The sequence below is a fragment of the Pagrus pagrus genome (assembly GCF_965226575.1).
Source record: "Pagrus pagrus genome assembly, chromosome: 16".
Lineage (NCBI taxonomy): Eukaryota > Metazoa > Chordata > Actinopteri > Spariformes > Sparidae > Pagrus > Pagrus pagrus.
In genome coordinates, this window is record NC_140200.1 from 10458482 (window position 1) to 10482904 (window position 24423).

The 24423-nt window shown below is 42.9% G+C and overlaps 1 protein-coding gene across 7 annotated transcripts in view; it reads left to right on the top strand.

Annotated features, from left to right (window-relative positions):
* Positions 1-24423, top strand: part of nhsl1b (NHS-like 1b) — a 104384-nt gene that overhangs the window by 40914 nt on the left and 39047 nt on the right. The window contains exon 1 of one of the 7 annotated variants that reach the window (XM_084378492.1): positions 3118-3370. The exons of 4 other annotated variants lie outside the window; for them this stretch is intronic. In XM_084378492.1, the coding sequence (XP_084234618.1) occupies positions 3133-3370 (238 nt within the window). In that variant the 5' untranslated portion in view covers positions 3118-3132. Of the gene's footprint in view, positions 1-3117; positions 3371-12247; positions 12452-20029; positions 20304-24423 lie in introns of those variants that run through there. 2 more of the 7 variants (XM_084378497.1, XM_084378494.1) reach the window with 2 other exon arrangements.

A 24423-nucleotide genomic window follows, 5' to 3' on the forward strand; every position in this document is an offset into this window, starting at 1 on the left:
CAAACATAACTTGGCAGATTTAATAAATAGACATTCTCTTGTGTATTTACATCAGTAGCAGTGGTAAACATTTGAGCCATATAGACCCATAATTTGACTCATGATCAGCTGAGAAACACACAAAGTTTCGATTTTCCATCAATTAATCAAACACTATTTATATATTCATAATAAGATTTTACCTCTACTTTATAAAGTAAAAAAAAAACACGATTCCTTTTTTAAAGATGAAACATTTGATCGGGGTCTTTGTAGATGCATCATTAGGCAACAGCTGAAAGCCGTCAAAGGCAATCTTGATATTCTCTTCTGACCAGAAGCAGCCAGGCCAAAGCTGTTAAGCTTCCACTTCTTCACTATCTGTAATATTGATTATTGTCGCTGCTGTCTCTCCTCTGTGTGCAGCTTTAAGGGAATGAACACAAGGATCTTTATGAAATTGACATGAGGTGGGGGTTGAACCAGGATGCTGACCTCTTATGATGACCCCTGACTTTTCAATCCCCTCAGGGAGTTAGGGTACTAAAACGGCTTTTCTTCCTGAAAAGAGGAAATCAATAAACTGAAGTGGTCCTGACTAAGTGTCTATATTTTGCCCTGTATTTATTGTAGATTGTCTTTTACACTGGCTTGTTGGTGTGAATCTAAAGCGAGGTTAATCATATCCTCATCATAGCCAGTTAGTATGTTGACCTGTGTTTCAATCACTTCCTTTCATTTCATATGTGAGGCGGTCACTTTTAACTGATCCCTTTACCGCTGCACAGTAGACAGTAATGTAGCTTAATTATTAAAATGCCTGTGGCGTTAGGTGTCATGCATCAATGAAGGCAAACCTCTTTAAATGTATATTTGTGTGCGTGTGTGTTCCATAAGTTAGGCTGCGACATCAGTAGCAGGCAGTTGTCCCTTTGTGTAAACAGCAAGTGCTGAGTTAGCAGATTTCCTCTCTAAAGGGAAGAAGAAAATGAGTTCAGGGACGTGTCAGAGCCATGGGGGTAGACGTCTAGGTTTACTACCACATCCTAGCTACAAATGTAGGATCGGCTTTCAGCTGTGTAATGGATCCACAAAAGGAGATCCACAATAAGAAGTTAAAGCGTCAAGTCAGTGCCTGAACAGAAGCTACTTCCTCTAACTTTCCAATCCTCAGGTCTAATCAAGGTTGTGCAAGTGGGGACAAGGTAGTGAAAGGGATTGATTAAGGAATGGGATTACTTTTATACAAACACAAAAATACACACATGCACACACTTGCACAGTGCTACTTTTATTGTCACACCCTGGTGGGCACATACTGCCTCTGCGGTTACACTTGGGTGGGAAAACTCCACCTTCCAAACATACTTGTATTTTCTTGTTATTTTACTAAGGAATATACAACATTTGCATAACAAACAATATCACATCAGTGCTTTCTTACATGTTTGCCGAATCAACCAGTATTGGGTGGGTGTTTTCACCACCCTGTCATTAAACCTTGTTTGGGGTTGTCTTCAGTCACGTAAAGTTTGTTGTTTAACCAGTTGCCTCCAGCACCTCGGGCAGAATATCAACCGCAGTAATGCTATGAGTGTGTCACACTCTTAACGTACAGTATATTTAAACACATAGCTTAAAACGGTTTTAAAAAGTAGTGTTTTCCTTGTGCAACTGGCGTTAAAATGTTTAATTGCTACCATCAGTAGCTGTGGTGAGGCTGGATTCAAAAGAAGCACCTGAGGGACTGGAGACGACAAGGATAACGAGGAAGGTAAACAGAACTGGGGGGAAAAAAAGGTGCGAGGGCGGGAGGAAAGCTGCAAAGGAGGGAGAGAGGAGTGGTTGCCATGCCGGCAAACGGATGGAAGGGAGGGGCAAAGATCAGGGATCACAGAAAACCAAGAGAAAAAGGGAGGGAGGGAAAAAAGGGACGGGCTGACTCATATTTCAGCACCGTGGCTCCTGGGGTTGGGTGTAATCCTAACCTTACACTCACAACACACAGTCAACTCCTATAGGCAGTCATGCAATTGCACTCTTGAGGACCAACCAAGACCAAACTTCAGGGAACCCTCACCAGCACATCGGTCTTATAAGCCTGTCCATGCGTCACACTGCTTGTGAGTGCAGCAGGTGTTGGCTTCCCTTCCTGATTCATACTCCTGCTGATCAGCTGATTGGAAATACAGATTCAGACGGCTGTCAACGCCGGGACTTTTTTTTACAACATCAGCATACTTGGCATGCTTCTTCTTCATCTACCAGTGACGGTGATAGACCGGGGAGTAGTGCGGTCAAAACAGCACGGAGCGGAAAGAGAAGTGGTTGACAAGAAGTTGGACGACATTCTCTGGAAACCCTAAGAGGCGGCGTCATCTTTGCATTTGCACACATAATAGAGGATCCCTATTTGGAGCTTGTGGCGGGAGGATTTCATATGTGTTTGTGCCAGTGTGTGAGTATGCATGTAACTTCATCAGGCTGGGAATAGACCCAGGGACGCTGGAACCTCTTTAACCTCCTGGTCTTCTCTGGCGCTGAGACGGTGCGTGTCAGCTGGTGCGTGTGCTAACAACTGAAGATAATAGCTCTCGAGGGTACGCACGGTTGTAAACAACAACCGTTGACTTGCCGTGATTGAAAAGTATCTTATGCAATTTGGAAACCTCTCTCCACCCTGTCAAGCACCAAGAAGGATTATTACAGCCTACATTGAGTGCACACAGATAAGCGTGCGTCTGCAGGAGGGGTGGTGATTTTCCAGCTTGCTGGATTGCTTAATTACCCCTTTGTGGTTGGGAATTGCGCCCAGAATCTTTAAGCACAAAGGAAGCGAAGAAAGGAAAAGAGATGATTTAAGTCTGACTTTTTGCTTCTGACAAAGAGATGAATTGAAGGAGAAAGCGGTTGGAAGTCGAAACTGTCCGGGTTACAGTCACGATGTGGAGCTGTGCAAAGAAAGTGAAGGAAAACTGGGCTGAACTTCCACCTGGAACTCATTTAATTCTTAACATAGAATCTGAATAGTTTGAAGCATTTTAGCATGTGTGTCAAAAATGTTTGGAATTATCTCCATCTGAGTAAACTTGGTGTTTAAGACAGTCGGATCCTACACCTTCCCATCTTGGACTTGCTTTTCCCTGAATCAGGATGAGAGGGGACAGGAGGTCCTCTTCCTTTCGAAGAGAAAAACCTGCAGGCCTGTCCCGCGCTCTCAGCTGGCTCAGCGTGTCCACCCTTTCCCGCCAGAGCAGGCGCATCTTCCACAGCCAGAATGAGCTCCACGCCATCCACAACCGCCCAGCGTACTCGCACACTCACCTTCATGCCGTGGGCAGAGACAAAGAAGATGATGATAACTGGGTGTACCAGCCTCAGCACAAAATAGGTGAGAGGAGGAAGGACCGACAGCAATGAAGAGTTAATCTACGTCACTGCTTTATGATTCTGTTTGTCGTGTGTTTCTTTAGATGCGCACCCACTAAACCATGCTGTACGTTTGTCTTGGCTGCATCACAGCTTGTTACAATGCTCAGAGCTCATTTGAATGGATTTGTGTTCTCGCTCTTGGCCAGGAAGTCAGTGAATGACTTGTTTACATGCACAAGCAAAGCAAGAAGTGGGTCACTGTCTTTTTATGGCCCCTTGTTCTCCGTGTCCACGTCCGTGGCACTTCCTGGTTGCTATAGGAAGCGAGCAGGAGGTTGGAGTGCGATCAGTGGGGCTGCTATGGGGTCAAAGGGTACTTTGTGTGTGCGATAGGTAAACAATGATGTGTCAGGCCGGAAATGAAAGGTGATGTCACACGCATGGTGATGTCACAGGCTGGTGGCGATGTGGGCGCAGGGTTTGGTGCCAGGGAGAGCATGCGTCTGTGCTGAGGCTTGCATAGCCCATCACTCAGACCAAGTGTTGATACTGTCGAATCATTTGTTTTCTTCAGTGACGTTTCTAGTTTATATCTGGACATCATCTGCACTGAGGTAGGAATGTCATTTATACTTTGCTCGGTACCTCAGGGGTATTGTGTTTCCAGATTGGGCTCATTATTTATTGATCGGTAGATTAGTTGTGTGTGTGTGTGTACATGTATGTGTGTATATTTGGTCAGTGGTGTCAGTAAGGCTTTAGGAACAATGGACGTAACTGTAGCCTAACCTTTACCTGAAAATGGAAAAAGACACCAATGCTGCACTTCAGTCTCAGAGTGCTCTTTATTAAGTCTGTCGTCATCTCCAGCAGCAGTGGCAGGTCTTTTATCAGCCTTCTTGATATTTAGGCAGACAGCACCTTCTTCGGGAACTTTCTGCTTGGGTTTACTTTCTCGCTGCCATCCCAGGAACATTTATGAGCAGAGGAAAGATTTGAACGTGGTTGTACGCTTGAATGTTTTTCTGTTTGATAAGCAACTGAACCAAGAGGAAACACATCAAGTTTAACAACTTATTCATTGATTCTGACCAGAGAAAACAAACTAAAGTTTGGAAAAAGCCATTTGGCCAATTGCCATTTTCTTTTTACAGTTTCAGATTATCATTTTCGCTTTATTAGCCAGTATGACAATGATCTGACTCAGTCGAATTAGCTGCTACATTGCAGACTCCCATTGTCTGTAGCCTCCCAATGAGGGCAAAGCTGCTGAAGTAAGATTTTCTTCCTAACAGGGGAACCTGCAATACATGAAATGAAGTAGTTCAGTCTCAACATATGCAACATTTTCAGGCTTAGTGTATTGTTGGTGTTGATTATTTTAAGAAAAAAAAAAAAAGAAAAGTGTTTTTAATACATCTCTTGTTGCTTTAAGCCAAAGTGAAATGGTTCCTAAAGACACGTGGAGCTACCTAAGCACAAGTGGCCACTTTGCTGCCTCACAGGAATGTGTTAGCTTGTGGCTGTTTTCGCTTATTGCATGTCTCAATCCATCCTAGTCACTCTGTCACCTCTGAACCTCCCCCGTCCTAAAACAGCTCAGGGCTGCACATGGTTAGCATGGTTTGAGGTCCTCACATTTTTCTCAAAGTCAAAGGGTAAGTGCTGCAGTCACCATTATGGAATAAGGGCACTAAAACCAAGGCTGTGCATGTTCACCACATTATGTTAGTGTATAATTGGTGTCTAGGTAGATATTCTTATGTTTGTTACAGATCTCATCTCTGTTTGATCTATCATCCTTACTTATTTTGAATCTTTCTAACTTTTTTAACCGATCTTATTTAAGTCCTTCGCTTTTAATTTAATGGTCTGATTTGATTCCCATGAATTATTTGTTAAGTATCGTCAGGAAGCAGATTCAAATTGGTGCATTTCAGTCTATGATAGTTAAGCACTTAGTTGTTAAATCATCAAGGAAGGAAGGGGGAGTGTTTATTGATTTTGTTATATTAGCTAACGCATGGCTTGGAGATGGAGAGAACACACAAGAGGATGAAGAAAGTAGGCGGAACAAGGCAAATAACACGTATTAGTCTATGTGGACTTGTTTTTCGGAGACTGATCCTCTCTCCGTCTTTGTTTTTTTCCAACACACACACACCCTCTTTTTTTCTTTCTTTGCCTCTCTCTGTCGTACACACAGTCTATATCTTTTTATAGCTAATTCCAGGCCAGAGGCAGTGTCAGAGACAGGTCAAAATAAAATTATTCCATCCTTAGCACACACACACACACACACACACACACACACACACACACACACACACAGAAGCGTACACACATACTGTACATATGCACACTGCACACCACACAGAGGAAGCGATTCATAAGAATATCTCTCTAGTTTGAACCTGAAGTATTTATAACATCTGGATCTTGCTTCTACACGCTCGCCAGGCCCCATTACAAGACACATGGGCAGCCGCGCACCGTGCCTGTGTGTAAATATAGCCCTAAAATGAGTGCCTGTGGCTGCGAAGCCTGCAATTTTGGTGCAGCCTCCAGCTCGACTGGCTGGGTGTTTGCCTTGGTTGCCACGGTAACGGGTGTGCGAGTGAGGGCTTCCTGGTGTGGTTCAGCTTGACCTTCCTATTGGGGCAACTCTGAGCCAATCATGTGTAAGAGAGCAGTCTGTTACCCAAGCTGCTATTGGCTGTCATGGCATACTTAAATGACTTGAGGTGGATCAACATCACTGAGCTGTGACTGGGATCAGAAAATGATGAACACAAAACTAATTAAATATACCTTGTCATGTTGACAGTTTCCTAAAGTCAAATTATTGGTGTATGATATTCTTTATCAAGGTGGATTACAGGAAAGAAAAACTGGACTCAATGTCATTTTTCACCAGAAAGAATTACACTGGCAATTGAGGATTTAGTTTAGTTATTGTGCAGCTGGTGAACAGCGCTCGGTTTCCCAATTACATGATGTATAGTAATAATATGAACTGATTTTGATAGTAGATTGTTTGTGCAGTATGGCTGCCTCTTAATAGTTGGTGATTTGAGTCATCAGTCGAGAAGATCCTGAGTCAACTCGTATTTTTTCAGTCGAATCGCTCCACTTTTGTTTTCGAGCTGGGTCACGAGGAGCAACTTCATGACAGGCTGCAAGCTTTGTTTGCAAACTGAGTTGCAAAATGACCACAAACGAGCAAGGCAAGGCAGCGCGACTCCAGTCTGTTCCCTCTGCTCTGGTGATGACTGCCAGTTCAGTCGGCTAAACCACTTTTGAACCAGATGGTAGTAAAACCTCCTACACTGCAATCCTCTGTGACTGACTTTTTGGCTGTCCGTGCTATCACCAGCGTGGTCGGAGAGATGCTCTGTGGAGCGCTGGGATTTTATAACTAAACTAGGAGCAGGGTGCACACTTTGACTTTTTCTGACCGTGTGGAAGTTTAATGTTTACACAGAAGACAAAGAAATGCATTAAAACATGAGTCTTACAGGTAAAACATTGGACTCATGTATGTGATATTGATTGGAAGATAAAGACTAATCTAATCTTGAAGTTGAAAAGCCAGATTGATTTGATGAACAAAATTCTGAGTCTGGTACAGCCTTACTGTGCAGTGAGTACAAAACATCCAATATGCATATTGAAGGGATTAAAGTAAAATACTTGTACTGATCAATGGCATTGAAACTAACTAATACACAAATGAACAAAGAGGAAACTTATTTACAAGCATTTAGTACTTTTTTAGCCTCTATATTTAAGTTTTCAGTAGATGGCAGCATGGGTAGAGAAGAACAGAGGTCTGTGACTTGCAACAAAGGTTCTTGGCTGGAATATACTGGTTTGGTATGCATCTTAACCACCAGACCAGCAGGATGCCCCTAAGATTTAATGGCTTTTTTTGTTTTATGAGACGTTCCTGGAACTGGCCCACCACCGTACATAATTTGTGGTACTTTTTCCTGCTGTGAGCTCCTCCTCAGTTTTCTTTGTGCAAAGTCTTGTGGGACAACAGCGCACACAAAAATCAAGACGATTAAGAATGCATATTGACGTCTCACGTACTCAAAACCTGCTGAGATTCAGTATGTAATGTAGAATTAGGACACATTTATTTTCTGATGCCCAGCAGAGAAAAAGCTCTGCCCATGATGCCTGAAGCCTGTAGGTGGCAACAGTGGTGAAGGAGAGGCGATGGATTTATCACTGATGCAGAGCTGTGAGGATTAGTTGATTAATTGTTTCAGTCAATTTTCCGGTTCCAGTTTCTTAAATGTGAGGATTTTCTGCTTTTCTTTCCCACTAAGATAGTGAATGAAGTGTGTTTGGGGTTTGAACTGCAGATTGGACAAGATAAGGACATTGGAGGTGCCACTTTGGGCTCCGGGAAATTGCTATGAGCATTTTTCACATTGTTTTGTGACATTTTATACACTTAAAAATGATTAAACTGTCTTCTCTCCTCTCTCTCTCCCCTGCTCTGTCACACACATACACAGACGCACATTAACCTGATCAGTCTCCTCAATCAAACCTATTGATCCTCCCACGTGGCTGTACGTCTGAATCAATTCACGGGCCGGCATGATGGCAGTTCTGGAAGGCACCTCCTGAGCCTGAATCCCTGTCTGGCCTGTTTGGTAGCTAAGGATGTTGGCTTTGCATGATTACTTTACTGCTTCTTAAAGCGTATGCTGTTTACATGCTGCGAGTCGCCACATGAAATGAACTTGGTGACTCACTGAGATTTCCGTTGTTGGCAAGTAGGAGTGCACCATGTTAACATGCAAACTGGGAGATTGAGGGATTTAGTCGAATTTTCTGATGTGTTTTTATGTATCTACAGTATGTTACTGTGAATTTCTGCTTTTTTTTTTATTGGACATTCATTAGAAATTTAGGGCAACGACATATTGACCTAAATATTTACCATACCTTGGCACTCCAGTGTTGTGGCTGCTAGGACCAGAATTGGGTCTCACATTATAATTTTCCATTAATGAGCTGTTTATGGTTGTTTGAAATCTGTGTGTGTGAGGTGTGTAGTGACATTTAAAAAGGATTCAGAAGAGACCAAACTCTTGTGTAACACTCGTTTTTTTAGGGGCTTTGGACCAAAATTTCCACACACACACGCTCAGCGACCACACACTCATCATCATTATGTAGTCCATGTGTAAATCCAGATTAGCAGATGATAATTCGCTGTAGGGGGGTGATGTGATGTATAAACCAGCAAGGCCTCATTAAATGACAGACATGGAAATCTGGTGATGTGGCCCACAGCCCAGGGCGCAAACACACTCCTACTGCATGCAGATATATACAGTAACACACTTATTACACGCGAGAACGATATATTAAACTGTTTCTAACCACCTTTTCTCTTTCTTTCTCTTCTATGTGCTGACAATGACATGGTGATTTTCAGGTAAGTCGAGTCTTTTGCTCTCTGATCCACATAACCTGCTTTTTATGTCCCTATCAGCTGATCCCAGATCAGACCTACTGTATGCCCGCCACACATCTCAGTCGAGTTTTAGCCTGCATTAAAATCGCATTACCTCGTATTTCCCCACTAAAATCCAAATCTCTGACGTGCACCACCCACCTTGTTTTGTGTCATATTGCATGTATCCTATTACCATTGTATTATGGGATCTAATCCGCGAATGACTCGATGATGAAAAGCAGAGGTAGAGGATGATTTTAGTCTGTAAGGGGATAGAGGTCCAGAGGGCTTATGTTGATACCATGTACTGATGCTGTCCCAACACAATCCAGAGGTGAGAGATTATAATCCTCGTACACAGGAGCTGTGCTGATGTCATTTGAAAGGAGATGATCTTTTTTAGTCACTCAGTACTGATCAATCTGGTCAGATTTGTCCAGTTCCAGGTTCCTTCCCATCGCGTGTCTAACTGTTCGTGTCTGCAAGCGTCATGTTTGCTACAACAGGCTTAGTTCTTATCTGCGTGTGTTGTTGAGTTTTATCTTCTGACGCAGGGTTTCACGGCGGACAGAAACAACATGTCGTGTTTGTGCTGTACTGGACAGAAAGATGTACAGGCACGCAGTTGCCGACTGACGTTTAAGATAAGATGTTATCTATAATGGGGCCTTTGACACGTTTCAACCTTTATGATAGTGTTTTATTCTAGACAAAGACTGTGTTTTGGAGCGGGACAACAGTGGTCAGTTGGAATGTCTCTGAATACAGTCTTTATGTGCTGCAGTTACAGTACAACTGCTGTTTAACCAGAGGACCGTGTTGCCACGCAGGCCAGTGCTCAAATTCTTCCTGGAGACATCAGACTTCACAACTTGAACAAAAGTACATGATATTTTAGACAACCTTTTTAAAGTACAGTAATAAATACAACCGAATTACCAAATATGCATGTTTCTCTATTTTGATCTGCACCAAAAGTTAATGGGGTTTTATTCTGGGCCGAAAGACATCCTCCTTTCAAGTTTTATGGAAATCTGTTCAGTAGTTTTTGTGTAATCCTGCTGAAGAACCAACCAACCAACCAACCAACCAACAAACTGACACAGGCATGTTTCCATCAACGATTGATGTATGTCCTGATTTGTTTGATTAATTTGGCTGTGACCATTGCATTTTGTCATTTAGCAATACTGGGCTGAATACTTGGAGATTTCTGGGGGGATATTTCAACTTTTATTTCTAAATTTCTTGTGTTTTGTTTTGTCACTTGGCCTTTATCCCGTAACCTGAAAACACCAACATTTTCCTCAGTGAAGACATTAATACTTTACAGTTCAGTACCTGCCCCGGCCTCATGTGAAAGGGGGCCAACATGACGTGATTGTTTGAAAATAGAAAAAGAAATTCCACCTCTCTGCTTTTATGGTTTCAGCTTTGTGAGAGAAGTGGTCAGGCAAACCTCGAGTGTTTCTTCAGGATAGACGGTTTTATGGTGAAGGTTATAGTGAAAGCCATTTTGAGAAAAGCAACATCCAATTAAGGTGGAGGTTTGATGAAGTCAGGATTTATTGTCTGGTTAGGTGGCTCTATTCAGGGATTTGTGTGTTTTTAACTGCTGATTATTTCCAGAGTTGTGTTTTTGTGGCATTTTCATTTCATACACTCTTGCAGAGGGGCTCACTTACACCATCGCACACACTAGCGCCTCACACACACGCCAATCAGGCCTTAATTGGTGACATCTGGTCGAGGCAGACGTGTCATAGCCTGCGAGCCGTTCTGCGGTGGGATTAACATGTTCGTAACACACACACTCACTGTAGTATGTTTCAGTAACTAACTATGACTGCTATCATATGTTATTAAAACCTAAAGGATTATAACCTAATGTGTAGAGTAGTTAGAACGTCCCCATAAGCCTTTATGATGCTTTAGGATGACATATTTTTGCAGTAGTAGTTGTGAGTAAGCATTATAACTTCCATGTTTAACTGTCACAATTGCTATAATTACTGTGACTATTATTATTATTATTATTATTATTATTATTATTTATATCATAGCATAATCATGCTATTCCGCATATTGCTTTTGTATCTGCAAAACATGATAAATGTACAACATTTATTATCAATTTATGAATTAAAATGTTAAAATTAATTAATTAATCTCATATTTCCAAATCTAAAGACGTTCAATTTTGACCAGCACAAAACGTTTTGCAGTGTACATTGTGCTCGAGTGGTTTTTTGACTTGAAGCCTCACCAGCCCTTTAAGCAGTAACCAGCTGTGTTTCTGCAGTGTAAGAGAAAGCCATTACAGAACCTCATTGGAAATCAATGGCATGTTGTATTCAGCTATGGGATGAGGAGTGAGCCAAACTTTGAGTTGACACATTCACACTCTGTTGTCACTTCGCTCAGATTTTGTCACCTCGCAGCCCCCATTAAAGGAAGATTACGCTTCAGTGCTAATTGTGTATTGATTTGTCATTGGATATTATTTGATGAGGGTATTTACTTCTTGACTTTTCAAGGTTGGTTTATAAAATTCTCTTCCCTGTTTGATTTTTGTTCTCTCTCTCTTATAAATGATCTTTTTTGTTGATATAGTAATACTGTAAGGGCACTAAAGGGCACTCTTTTCTCAGTTCAGGTGATCTACGGTAAGAATTGTTACTGTTTTACCCCTCGAACAAGACAGAAGTAGCAACTTAACCCCCAAAGCCAAATATATTTTGACATGGTATTGTTTTCACAGTTGGCGATTGAGTCAGTGTTTCTGTCTCCCATCCGTGTGATGCTGCTGGTGATTCAGAGCAACCAGGGTTGAGGGTTGGGGATGCATCAAGCTTGTAGCTGCTTCTGATAACAAACAGTTGAATTGTGGGGATTAAAGCGATTATATTTGATCAGCGCACAATGGATCGGCCTCAAGCCGGGGCCCCCTGCCTCCCTCTGAACTGCTGACTGCCCAGATTCTCTACAATCACAATCCTCGACGAGGCTCGCGCTCTGTGTGCGTAATTTTGTTTTGATTTTTTTTTTGCCTGCCTTAATAAGAGCATTGATCTTATTTCAATTAATTTAAATACTAAATGCTTGTGTGTTAACTTTCATATATGCATTAAGGGACATTAATCATGGGGTGACATCATGGAGCAGCTTCAAGAGTTTTAGATTGACGCTGAGCTTCTGCCTCTTAACACCGATGGGGCGGAGAGATGAGGGGGGATTGTCAGCGTGGTGGAGAGACATTCAGAGATGCAGAGAGAGAGCGAGGGGGGAAGCAGAGTGTCGGGGGGTCGCAGAGCAGTTTCCTGCAGTGTGGAAGTTGGCTAGCTGCCACTCAGAGCGTGTGTGTGTGAGGGGAGAAAGAGAGCGAGGGAGGGAGATGGCGAGAGAGGCAACGGGAGAGAGGAGTGTGTGTGTCGGGATCCGTGCGTCTGTGTGTGAACGCTTCGACCGAGCGCTGTAGAGAAAAAGGGAGAGGGGGAGAGAGGAAAGGAGTGCAAGAAAGAGGAAGAGCGTGAAGAGGAAGAGCAGAGAAAGAGACCGGTGTTTTGTTTCTCGTGGATAAATGGGGAAATAAGTGAGGAGCCATGTTCTGTCTGAAAGGTAAGTGTGTGTGTTTGCATCACGCCGGTGCGAGTGTGGGACGTCTCCTCCAGACTTTCTGAGACAAAGAAAAGTTGAACTCCATCTCTCTCCCATGTGTGTGGAAAGTAATCTCTGTCACAGCAGCTTCCACCGCACAATATCCTTCCTCATGTGTTTCCCTTTAGTGAAGGGAACCCTCCTGTTTCTCTCTTTTATCATTTCTTCCTCTGTTCTTTTTTTTTCGTCTGTGTCTGACTCGTTCAGGTTCACTGACTTTAATCCCACCTCTCCTTTTTTTTCCTTTCTATCTGTTTGCTTTTTGATCACTCTGACTTCCTGGTTCCCTCTGATTCATGTTTGACTTCAGTTGAAACAAAAGAGGCACTATTGAAATCTGTCTGCGAAACTCGCTATTTGAGTTTATTTTAGCTGTATGATACGCGCGTGTTTGTGTTTCTGAGTGTGTGCTGTCCACGGTAACAGCTGGCAGAGCAGCAGTTGCTGGGCTGCCGTCCTGCAGAGCTGGGCCATGTGTTGGCTGTGACTGGACTGACCAGTTAAAGCGAGATAAGGGGGAAACTGGTTCCTCTTTAATAGGCAGCCTCATTTTGCATTTTGTCGTTTCTCATGCACTCTTTAGTCATTGCTTGTCTGTATAACAGTATGCTTAATGCTCAGTGTATGACTGTGTACGACTCATCCAAACAATGACTTCACCGTCAGCCGTGTATCAGTGATGAAGTCATGAAGTCGTCCAGGCCAGATATGATGTGTGAAACAAAGGTTTTTTAGCCTTCTTTATCACAATGTGTAAGTTGATGCACAGTTGTTAAGAACATCGTGATCATGTTGGCGTCTTTATGTATCATGGATCTGAATTTGAAGCCACAACACTGTGCAAACTTACTCCCTTTTCTGATTTTTAATATCATGAACTTTGAAGAACATTAGTATGATAATTCGCCAAAGTTTTGAAGAATAATAGCCTCAACTTTAGCCTAGTTTAGTAAACGGTCAGCCTAGGTTGTAACAGACTCTTCAAATGCAGAAAATAACAGAAGATTTGGAAAGCGTTATGAATTTCTAAGCTGAAAAATATGCAGGAACTCCCAGATGAAATAATACATGGAACGCAATGGTGCTCAGCTGCGTCTCAATAAATGGTCCAAACTTCTCTTATCTCGGTAATGAGGAACCATTCCTCTCGTGAACTCACAGATTTTTTTCATCTTTCTCTGGCCTGTAGATTTATGGCTTCCAGAAATGTGGTATTATAATCTGAACACTGCGACTTTTCGTGTTAATACCCCGGTTCATCAGCTGTACACAGTGATTTATGTTGTCAGTTAAACAGTTTCCACACTGTGTGACTCTGGTCAGATTTGATGGAGAGAAACAGATGTGGAAGTTGTGTTGGAGAGAGAGAAAAAAAAAACAGTTTTGTTAGATGAAGTAATTGCCTGGTTTTACTTTGAATGTTTGACTGTGTGACCAACCAGACAATCGAATGGTAGCAGGATGGAATTTTCCTTCATGCATGCTCATAAAAATTCATTCTTTATGTTTAAAAGTTGCCATACGTTCATATACGCTGCAGTTAAAGAAAAAAAACACCACTACCGGTTTAGGTTTCCAGCTTCAATTCATTTCAAGCTGACCCAGATACTGTGCATTACATTAAACGCTGTGATCCGACCAGTAGATTACTCTACATTGGTTGCCAGTAACAAAATGCCTGCTTATGTTATGATTTAAACAAGCCCTCTGTTGCCAACTGTGGGGCAGATGTGACACATATTCAGCCCGTGTTCCTCCACATCCAGCTGTGGCTCACTCCCCCTCCTCTCCCGCGGTAAAGCCTTGCATTTCAGTGTAAGCCCTTTGCTAGCCGGCCAGACCACTTGGTGTGGCTTTTGGTATGTTACATAAGTCATTTCTGCACTTGAGCTCCACTCCAGTAGAGTTTGCGAAGGAGACATTAGATGGGACTCAGTAGGGATTAGCTGGAATGATTTTGGAAAACTCGTGCTCACTCAAATTGGAGGTTTCCTGCAGCGCGAGGTGTATGGAAATGTAATATATTTCTGTTCATGTTAGTGAGTTTAAGCCCTGTCAAGCAAACATATTGCAGAGAACTCATCCCACCTCCTTGTCGTGAGGTCAATTAAGGTCTGCTCAAGCCATGTCCAATCTGGAACAACATGTCTTTGGCTGAGTTAAACTTGCTTCAGTGCTCCCTGGTTTGGTTTTCAACCACTTGGATGTGTGAGCATTATAGCGGATTCAGATGTTTTGGTTGTGGACAGCAGTTGAGGGGGAAGTGCAGATGTGTCCATCCTGGCAGACACAGATGCTACGTTAATGAAGTGTGCACTTGGACTGGATCGAGTATTCGAATAAGTCTAAGTCTTCAGTCTTCAGTCAGTTCACCCAAAAATGAAAATGTTAATATCCACTCACCCTCATTCAGATGGACAGTTGGGTGAATGTGACGGGTTAACTGCTTTTTTCTTATTTTATATCATTTTATATGTAATATATTTGTGTTTTGGACTGTTGGTCAGACAGAACAAGACATTTGAAGACGTTGGCTTCGACTTTCAGAGCTTACGGTGGGCATCTTTCACTAATTTATAAACCAAACAATTAATATCTTAAATGTGGGAAATGATCATCAGATTAATCTATAATGAAAATAAAAATCCAAAAGTCTTATCATGTTGAATTAGGCTTGACTTTCAACATTTGTAAGCCAGGGTGCAGATTTACTTTTTTGTCCAGGACACAATATCTATAATTCCAGCCTGATGTGTTGAAATGTATCTGTGTGTTTATGCTGCTGAACGTTGAAAGAGTTACTGATCATGTAGAGATGTTTGCCAGCGTCTGTGTAATTGACCTGCACATGTGTGTGAATTAAATTCCAGGAATGTGCGTGTGTGTGTGTGTGTGTGTGTGTGTGTGTGTGTGTGTGTGTGTGTGTGTGTGTGTGTGTGTGTGTGCGTGTGTGTCTCTCACACACTCTTGAGAAGACAGCAGGAGCCCTGTGTGTTTTTTTTCTCCGAGGCAGCCGTGTTAGTTTCGGCCTTCAGGGCAGTGACCCACATAGCTTTATGTCTACACCTATATTTAACCTCAACTCCGTCATGGCATTTCACTCAGGATTATCACCACCTATATGATACCTACACTGACAGAACAGCTCGGTTATGGACAAAATTGATGAGTGGTTCTGATCTCAGGTGTTAATCCGAAACATTTATCCATTATTAACGCAGAAACATTAGATTATTGCCCTGTTTTGCTTTATTTTGACATCTTGACAACTTCCATGTATTTTTTCTTTTATTGGATAGTGACAGGTGGAGAGGCAGACAGGATGTGGGGACCCTATGTGATAAGGCAATAACTTTTTCCTCTTGTTGGAAAAAAAAATACAAATCAGAGATACTTTTGGATTTTCAGGAATCCAAATGTATAAGTAAGCATACAAGTATATGAGTAAACAAAGTTGTTGACAACCTTTATTTTAGCAACCCTTGTCAAAGTTCCTCCCTCCCTCCCTCGTTAACCCGGACAGTCCTTCAATAACCAACACACCTGTGCTGTGTGTCTATAAAGACTGTGACCCCTTGACCCAGTGCTGACCCTCTACCTTCCCTCTGGCCTTGTGGGTAGCGGTGTTGATGGATTTTCTCACACTCGTTGTGGCAGGCTGCTTATCTCCAGTGGAGGGGAAGAGGGGAGCGCGTAAGACAGGAGAGAGGTGTTGAAATGTAGACAGCAGAATACTCGTTTTCAGTCACTTCAAACGATGGTGAAGCGCCTGACAGAGAGTCACCCACTAGATCGACAACATCGAACTTAAATCACAGTCAAAAACCGCAACGTGGCTGGATAATGGACCTGCTTTGCCTAAAAGGTCGAAACGATTAAATGAAATATTCAAATTGTAGGAGGACCACATAAGTAAATCATACAAACTTGTATATTAGCATGAGACTTTGAGAGGAAACTTAGATAACCACTGTAAACAAGTCTTCCAGAGGAGGAGGAGATTTCTGGTCTTGATAGGTAAACAATAGATGGTGATTTTCCAATTGCCTGTGAATGGACTCCAGTGAACCTTTTGTCTTCTCAAAAGAGTTTACAAAACAATGGCTTTGTGTAAAGTTTAGAAATTAAGAAAGACGTTGGAGTGGGACTTTCTGTATTTTTAACATGAGACAGAGTTTCTGAGGAGGCGAGTGTTGAGCTGTGATGTTTCCAGGGACGGTGCTGGAAAAGTTTTTGTTGTGGGAGAAGTTTGAAAAGACAATGGCCGACTCCCTGTGGATGAGGGGATGACTTCCCCAGACAGAGGACTAACTCAGCGTGCAGGTGCTCCTCTCGCTCCATTCAGACCTATGTGTATCCATGGTTACCATTGTCCCGTCCCCAAAGCCTTCCGTTTTGGCTTCCCCCGCTCCCAAAGACACACACACACACACACACACACACACACACACAGTCTACGTGCACGTGAGAGTATTCACAGGCACACCGGAGAGTTTATATGCATGTACAAACACTTGCATTGATACATACACAACATGCACTGTCCCGACTTGGACACAGCATGGATGTTGCATTGTTTAAGAATTGTGGTGCACACACACACACACACACACATACACACACACACACACACACACCTCCTTACTAGTAATAATCCTCATTCATGGGCAGTGGGCTGTGAGAGTCTGACCATGCATGCTGGGTCTGGGCAAGACCTGAACATTCACCGCCAACTTAGTCACACAACATCCGTTCTGTATGTGTATATTCACACATGACTGTCCCCACCACAAACATACATGTTGCTGCTTGTAAAATGCCTATAATGTCTGTTTGTCACTGTAAACACCCACTGTTGTGATGTTGTTATGTCTGCGTGACTATACACCCCTGATGTTGCTCTCTGTGTCAACTCTATGACCAACCGTGTCTATGTGTTTATGGATTTAGGGCAACAACAGTGTTACAGTGCAATGTAGGCCACAGTCAGAATCTTTTGGCTTGTCCAGTGGGGCTACGTGTCCACACACTGTTTTATATGTGTGGGTGTGTGTGCTGTGGTTTGTCCATTATGTCCTGTGTGTGTGCAGTGGTTTTGGTTTTGTAATCAGCTTGTGTGTTGGCTGACTCACAGCGCTGTGGAAATGATAACCATCGGTAATGGCTGTTTCAGCCTCTGGCTATCTGCTGAGGCTTTGGCAGGATAACAACCGCACTCATACACACAGAGACATGCACACAGTCTCTCCCTGTCACCCCAAAGTTTAAATCGGTTTATGAGTGTACGAGGGCTGCAGCTAGTGATTATTGTCATTATTGATTAGTCTGCAGTCTATGAAATATTTAAAAATGTGAAATAAAATCCATCCCGTTTCCCAGAGTTAAGGTGATTTCTTAAAATGCCTTGCTTTGTGTCCGATTAACCAAAATCCAAATATGTTCAAAAAGAAAAAGAAAAAAAAACTGTGCAAGGCACATCCAAGGCATTGTATTGATGAAAGGGTTTTTTATATGGTTAATATATATGTTAATGAGCTTCTTCAGGTCATTGGGTTGCTACTCAGGTCAATTTTTGACATGCATTCTCAATATTTTTAAGAATTTCAGTATGAAAAAAGGTAACCTTCCAAATATATTCACTTTACAGTGGCAGAAAAGAGAGAAAAGCAGTGTCCTCAGATTGGACCTCCTGAAACCAGAGATTTTTTGGGCATTTCTTCACAATTTTGACTTAAAAGAATGACTGAAATGATTATTTGATATCAAAATAGTTGCAGAATATTGTTCTGCTGTAACTGTTTCAGCTCTGAAGTGGCTTGAGCTGTAAATAGAATCATCACTTTGTTCGTCTGTTGTGTAGCACAGTTATTTGCCACCACCAGAGGGAGACATTTGCCTCAATATTCTCATGTAGTTCTTGCCAACTTTATATTTTTCTCTTTTCTTTTTGTTCCTGTTTTATTCATTTTAATGTCTGTATTTTCATTGGTTAATGGGCCACCACCTGTAGTATCCAGTCTTCAGTTTTATCCTACCTCCCACTGGTCTTCATCCTATTAATCTATCTGGGCACATCAATTAGCTTAGCGTGCCTCACAGTCTGGCTGATTAAGGATCACACACACATACACACCCTAACCTGGCACCCGATGTTTTTTTTACCACTCGTGACTACCGTCACCCTGTGTTTAATCTCTGTGTGTCTATGTTTGATGCCTATCTTTTTATCTGGTGTCAATCTGAGCCTCAGACTGTGCTCCTCTTTTCAACTGCAATAACATTCATCAAAGCTTTGAAACTGGTGTACGTTTTGTCCGATTCAGAGACTTTCATCTGGATCTCTGTACTTGGTCACACCAGTCAGCTGAGGGTAAGCCTGAGGAAGCTGGTTGATATTTGGCCCACATTCAGCTTTCTTCACGCTGGAGTTTTGCGTCATCCGAGGAGTTAACCATCTGACACACAGCACGCCAATGTCCTCTTGAACTTCCACACATTTGAGCATTGGAGGTGATGTAGTTAATTATCTACAGCCTGGTGTCCATCTGTGTTGTGTGTGTGTCTGTCACAATCGGAGGCTCGGGCTGGAGGATGGATAATCTGGGTTTACAGATTAGAACAGCAGCGTTGAGGAGCAGAGGAAAGACTAGAGGGAGGAGGAGCTGAGAGGAGAGGAGAGGCTGTGTGGACGCCACTGAGCAATGATGGTCTCGGATAGGTGGAGAAAGAGCGAAGAGGATGCTCCAAAACAAGACAAACTTGTCTGAACACTCTTTTTGAGGCACCGTTTTTCTGTAACCTCTCCTCTTTACCAGTTGCGGTGGTCACCATCTTTCGCCATGAGCTTGTTTCTTGACTTTTCGTGGATCTTCTTTCACACAATTTGTGGTGATGCTTTGGGGTTCCTTTGAGCAAAGGAAAACATGCTTTAACCACAGGTATTTCCAACAAGGCACTGCCCTTTGTTTTTCAAGCCTTATTTTTGCATCTTTGGAGTATTTTTGAAAGTTCTTGTGGTCATTTCTTGGGGTCAGAATTTCTGTTTTTGCAAGCTTGCCAGAAATTCAACTGATAATCACGGAGGGTTTTTAATAACCTTTTGCTGCAATAGATTTGGGGAATATTTGTTTTGGAGTTAAATCTTGTAATCTGAAATTGTGCACAGCCTTTCTTTGTTAGGCAAATCAATGCAAGTCAATAGGACCCCCTGAGAGAGGGAGAGGAAGGACAAAAACAGCAGGAGGAGAGAGAGGAGGAGACAGAGGGGGGATTGGGTCCCTTGTGGGTTGCAAAAACCTCCAAACCTCCGTCCTATCTTCCCAGAAAGCGAGGGGGAGGCCTATTGAGAGTTTGGGAGCAAAGGGGGGAGGTCTCCCAAACACAGCCCTCCATCCCACCACCTCAAGTGCTTGTCCAAGGAGAGAGGGTCGCGCAAAAAGGAGGTGGAGTTGGGGGCTTTGGTCGTGCATAGAGCAGGGGAGGGTGGGTGTTGGGGGGTTTAGGTCTTAGCCTGGGATGATCACATACGTGCACTGCCTCTCCTCGGAGCCGGTGGTCAGCTGCTGGCACAGGGCCTGCTATGAGGACCCCCCTGGCGAGAAGCGAACTCTGTGCTCCTTCCAGCCCGCCAAGAAGATGGGGAACAGCCTCCAGCACCAGGCCTTCCCCAGCCCTAGACCGGAGGGCGGCCTTCGCAAACGTCTGCTTTCAGTGTCAAAGGTCCATCAGAGGCCGGACTCTCTCTGGACACCGAAACCGCTGCATGGACCAGACACCAAAGGCTCACCGGGGAAAATCTTCCTGGATGGCAAAGGTACAGACTAGAGAGCAGAGCATATTCACTGTCATGGAGTTTGTTAGCTGAAGTTTTGGAGTTAGAACAACTGTCAGAGATTTTAAGTATTATCTAGTTGTGTCTCTGTACTCCAAACTTTGTCTGTAGCTTTGTCCCTTCTCATCTTAACTACAAAACAGTACGATAGAGATTCTTGCCTTCAACTTTAAAGCTGGACTACCTAGGTAGCAGGTCTCTGTGAGCCTCTTACTAAGGCTTAACAGACTTAATATGACACATTGCTGTTTTGCTACAGTAGTGATGGTGGTATTTGTGTTGGCTGGGAAACAGGCTCCTGCTTCAAAGAGAACTTAAGACACCTGAACTGTTTGCGGTAATTAATTATACACTGTATGTCACAGTGCCAGAGAGTCACGACATATGCGATGGAAGCTTTTCCCAAGCCGGGCTTTGTCTCTTCTTATTAGCTGATTTCCGTCCTCTTGTAACTGAGTCCCGTCTGTCTTCGTGCGTGCAAATGTGCATCCTTGCAGAATCAATGCAAGATTGTGGCTCTTTGACCTCGGAGACCTTTGGCCTTTGGTGTGGTGGTGGGGTCCATCAGGCTGGATGACCCTCACAGAAAGGCTTTCGTGAATACTGTCATGTATGCCTGAATACGTGACCTACTGTATAGCACAGCATATGTGTTACCGTATGTTTGTGGAGGGATTAATGGTGGGAATCTCTTGAGACCTCCTGATTCGATTCTATTCTGATTCAAAGGGCTACAATGTGAATATAAAGGGATTATTGCTGGATTTTGGTGCATCAAAATGTATGATTTGCAGACATGATTTATTTATTCTTTCAGTGTAATAACTTGCAAATTTTAAAACAAAGCATACTTGTAATGATCCGTAGATATAATAAATGTACGTCCATTATCTGTGTTCTCAAAATATTTAGTTTAGTAAGACACAACTTGCATACGGTACCCTTCAACTTCATAGGACCAGAAATGCTTCCACATGCTGACTTGCTAGCTGAGGGTTGCCAGTCAGATTTTATCCAGCTGTGTTTGCTCAGGCATCTTCGCCAAAGCTCTGGAGGTATCCTAGCTTAGAACATAAACATGACGCACGTGTGTATGTCCATTACATTTCACTGTCCAGTTGGTTCAGCCATAAGGAACGTACAGCCGATCTTACAAAATCATTACCTGCGATCGTTATATCAAGATTTGGGTTTTAGATTTCCAATTATTGTCTCGTCTGCATCGAGAACCTTTTTTTCCCTCGACCCCAGGATGGCATCTTTCAGTTCTGGTTTATTATATGCATATTTAATGACTTCCCTACTGTGCTTGGACGTGTGCTTGAGCATGCATTTATTCACTTGTGCACTCATTAGGTGGATGGCTGTATAGCCCCTGTGTGTGCATATTTGTCCTAATGAGTGTAATCCAATGATGCATGCTTGCATCAAAACCATGCTTCACTCTCTTCTGGGACAGTAGGACATCATAACTCCCCTGGGTGGCCACCCCTGGGAACAAGACACAATAGCTAGCAGCTGGAGGTGATGGGCCGGGCCTGCAGGGAAGTGTAACAGAGATGACAATATCGGGGTGATGGAGCTGACTGGGTTACAGAGGTGACCCACTTTCACCTCTGCCACTACATAAAGGAGCCATCAGGGAGATGTTAGAGGGTGATGAAGGATCTGTTGGGTGATCATTGTTTAGTTGTGGGATACTTACAGATATGATATTACACTATAAAATTGCTTAGTTAAAGTTAACAGGAAAATCAGAGCTAAAGGAGCTACTTTTTCTATGCTTAAAACTTTTCTAACTAGTTTTCTGTTTTAGTTAATAGTTATTTAGTCTATCTAACCACTTTAATAAACTACTTCATAATGTCTTTCTGCCTCTACGGTTATCCAAAATGGAATCCCTCATTCCTGTGCGTTTACCGTAACAATATGCTGCCAGACGAGTGCGGCCCGTCCTCACGCCTGCTTTGGCTAACACGTCTTGACAGCTCAAGATGTCGCCACCATGGGTACAGTATTGTCTGGGCTCTGTAGGTTGAATCAACCTCCCAGTCACTCTGTGTTCATGCACGGCTGAACAGACGACCCTCAAACACAAACACGCTCAAATTGGAGTTTGGCTAATTCGTCCTTTGTGTTTCTGTTTTCCTGTATGCATGCCCCATGGTTTTTTTTCCATTTTTCTCTTCCTTACTCTTTGATTCTTTACATCAATCTTTATTTTCTTACAGCAGAATGGCAACGCTAACATTTTTTCTTTCAGTTGACTTCTCCCTCTACCCTCCTTGTATTTTATATCAGTGTAGTGGTGGAGCAGGTGTTCCTCCGGATCCCCCATAATCCCTCAGTGGGAAGGCAGGTTCAGCTATCGACCAATCAGTGCCAACAGCTCCCAAGGGAAGTGCACCTGAGGGAGGCCAGGCTTGTAGAGTAACTAGATGAGGCCAAATGAAATGGATTGGCCGCATTTATAGGGGGAAGCACTCCTGAAAATCATTTAGGGTAATATAATTGTGGCGGTGGGACTCAGGAGGGCTTTGGTCTTGGTTTCAGCTTTTTGTCATTGTGTCCCCTTCAGTGTTTCATTCACATACACTACAATTCCCGTCTTTTCAAGGCAATAAAACACTGTAAAGTAGTTGAAGGTAAACTTTCCTGCATTAAAAATTAATGCAGTCATGATACTGTAGGCTGGATGTCAGATTAAAGGGTCCATGTGATAAAAAAGGAGAAAAAGAGCCTCCATTTATCTCTTCCTTACTCTAATCCTCAGAAGGTTTTGAAACAGGAGACAAAAGAAGAAACAAGCTTAAGGTTGCCCCAGTTTCTCCTCTCTTTATTCCTTCCGTCAAGTTACTCTAAAGAAGCGGCGAAATCTAGTCTTGCTAATCGGCTGTCAACAAAACCTAATGAGTCATTTTTCTCATCCTGCACACAAAAAACATCCAGCCCAAGCAACTCTGGGATTTTAAGGGATTGAGGTGAAACCATTCATGCCAATACAGTGAGATTTGCTGGTTGCCAATTCAGGGCTTACTGCTACACTCATGCACACTCAAACATAGATGAGTAAAGACAAATGCACCCTTAGTCCTGAGTGTGCATGAAAACCCCCCTATTAGCAGGTTGGAGGTGGCAGAACAATGGAGTAGAGAGCACGACACACAGCTTAATGAGACGGAGAAAAGAAGGGGATTTCTCTCTCTCGCACACACACACACACACACTTTCGGGAATTGGGGGGTCACTGGGGTTGCTTGGGGTCGTTCAACTGTAAAATGGGTTAAGGCTCTGTTTCTCTTCAAAGCCGCTCTCTGCCTCGATCTCCCGCTCTCCCTCTTCCTCCCGTTCATTGATTAAGTCTTGAGCCCTGTTTGCGTCTGCGTGTGAATGAGTGCGTGTCTGCTCGTTTTTTCTTTTCCATTCATCCGTTCTGAATTTAAAGGCTACAGCGGTCCGGTCCACATCGTCTCCGGTCTACGTCTTTTTAGACATTTATTTAGTTAGGAGATAAAGGAGGTAATCAGTGGGTAATAGCTTGCTGTGTGTCTAACAGATGGAGACCTCTCAGCTTGTTAAAGGCCTAATAGGTAATGGCTGGCTAGTGATTGTATAAACAGGTGCTCTTCCATCATGTGTGACCAGTGGCTAATGAAGTCATCACTGACAAATATTGGGAGGTAATTGAGTTGTGGGGAGTTCTGTCTGCGCATGTGCATGTCGGTGACTTTAAGTTCATTTGTCCATAGATCCTCGGTGCTCTTTCTTTCATGTTTTAATCTTTGCTGCTTGATGGAGTCAGCTTTAATCTGCGCAGGGCTGCGTTATCTATTAATTCATCTTTTTGTCAAAGAAATGTCAGAAAATAGTGAAAAATGCTCATTGTAATTTCCCAGACACCAAGGTGAAATTGCCTGATTAATAACAACATGTTAAAAGTTGAATTGTCAATTAGCTAATTGCTTCAGCTATAATAGCAACTCAGTTATTTTCCTGCACTTCACTTCTTGTTTATTTGATAAGCTTTCATAGGAAAAGCCTACCTGACAGCCAAGGTGTTAATATCTGTAATTCTTGCTTGTACCTGCAAGATTTCTGAAAT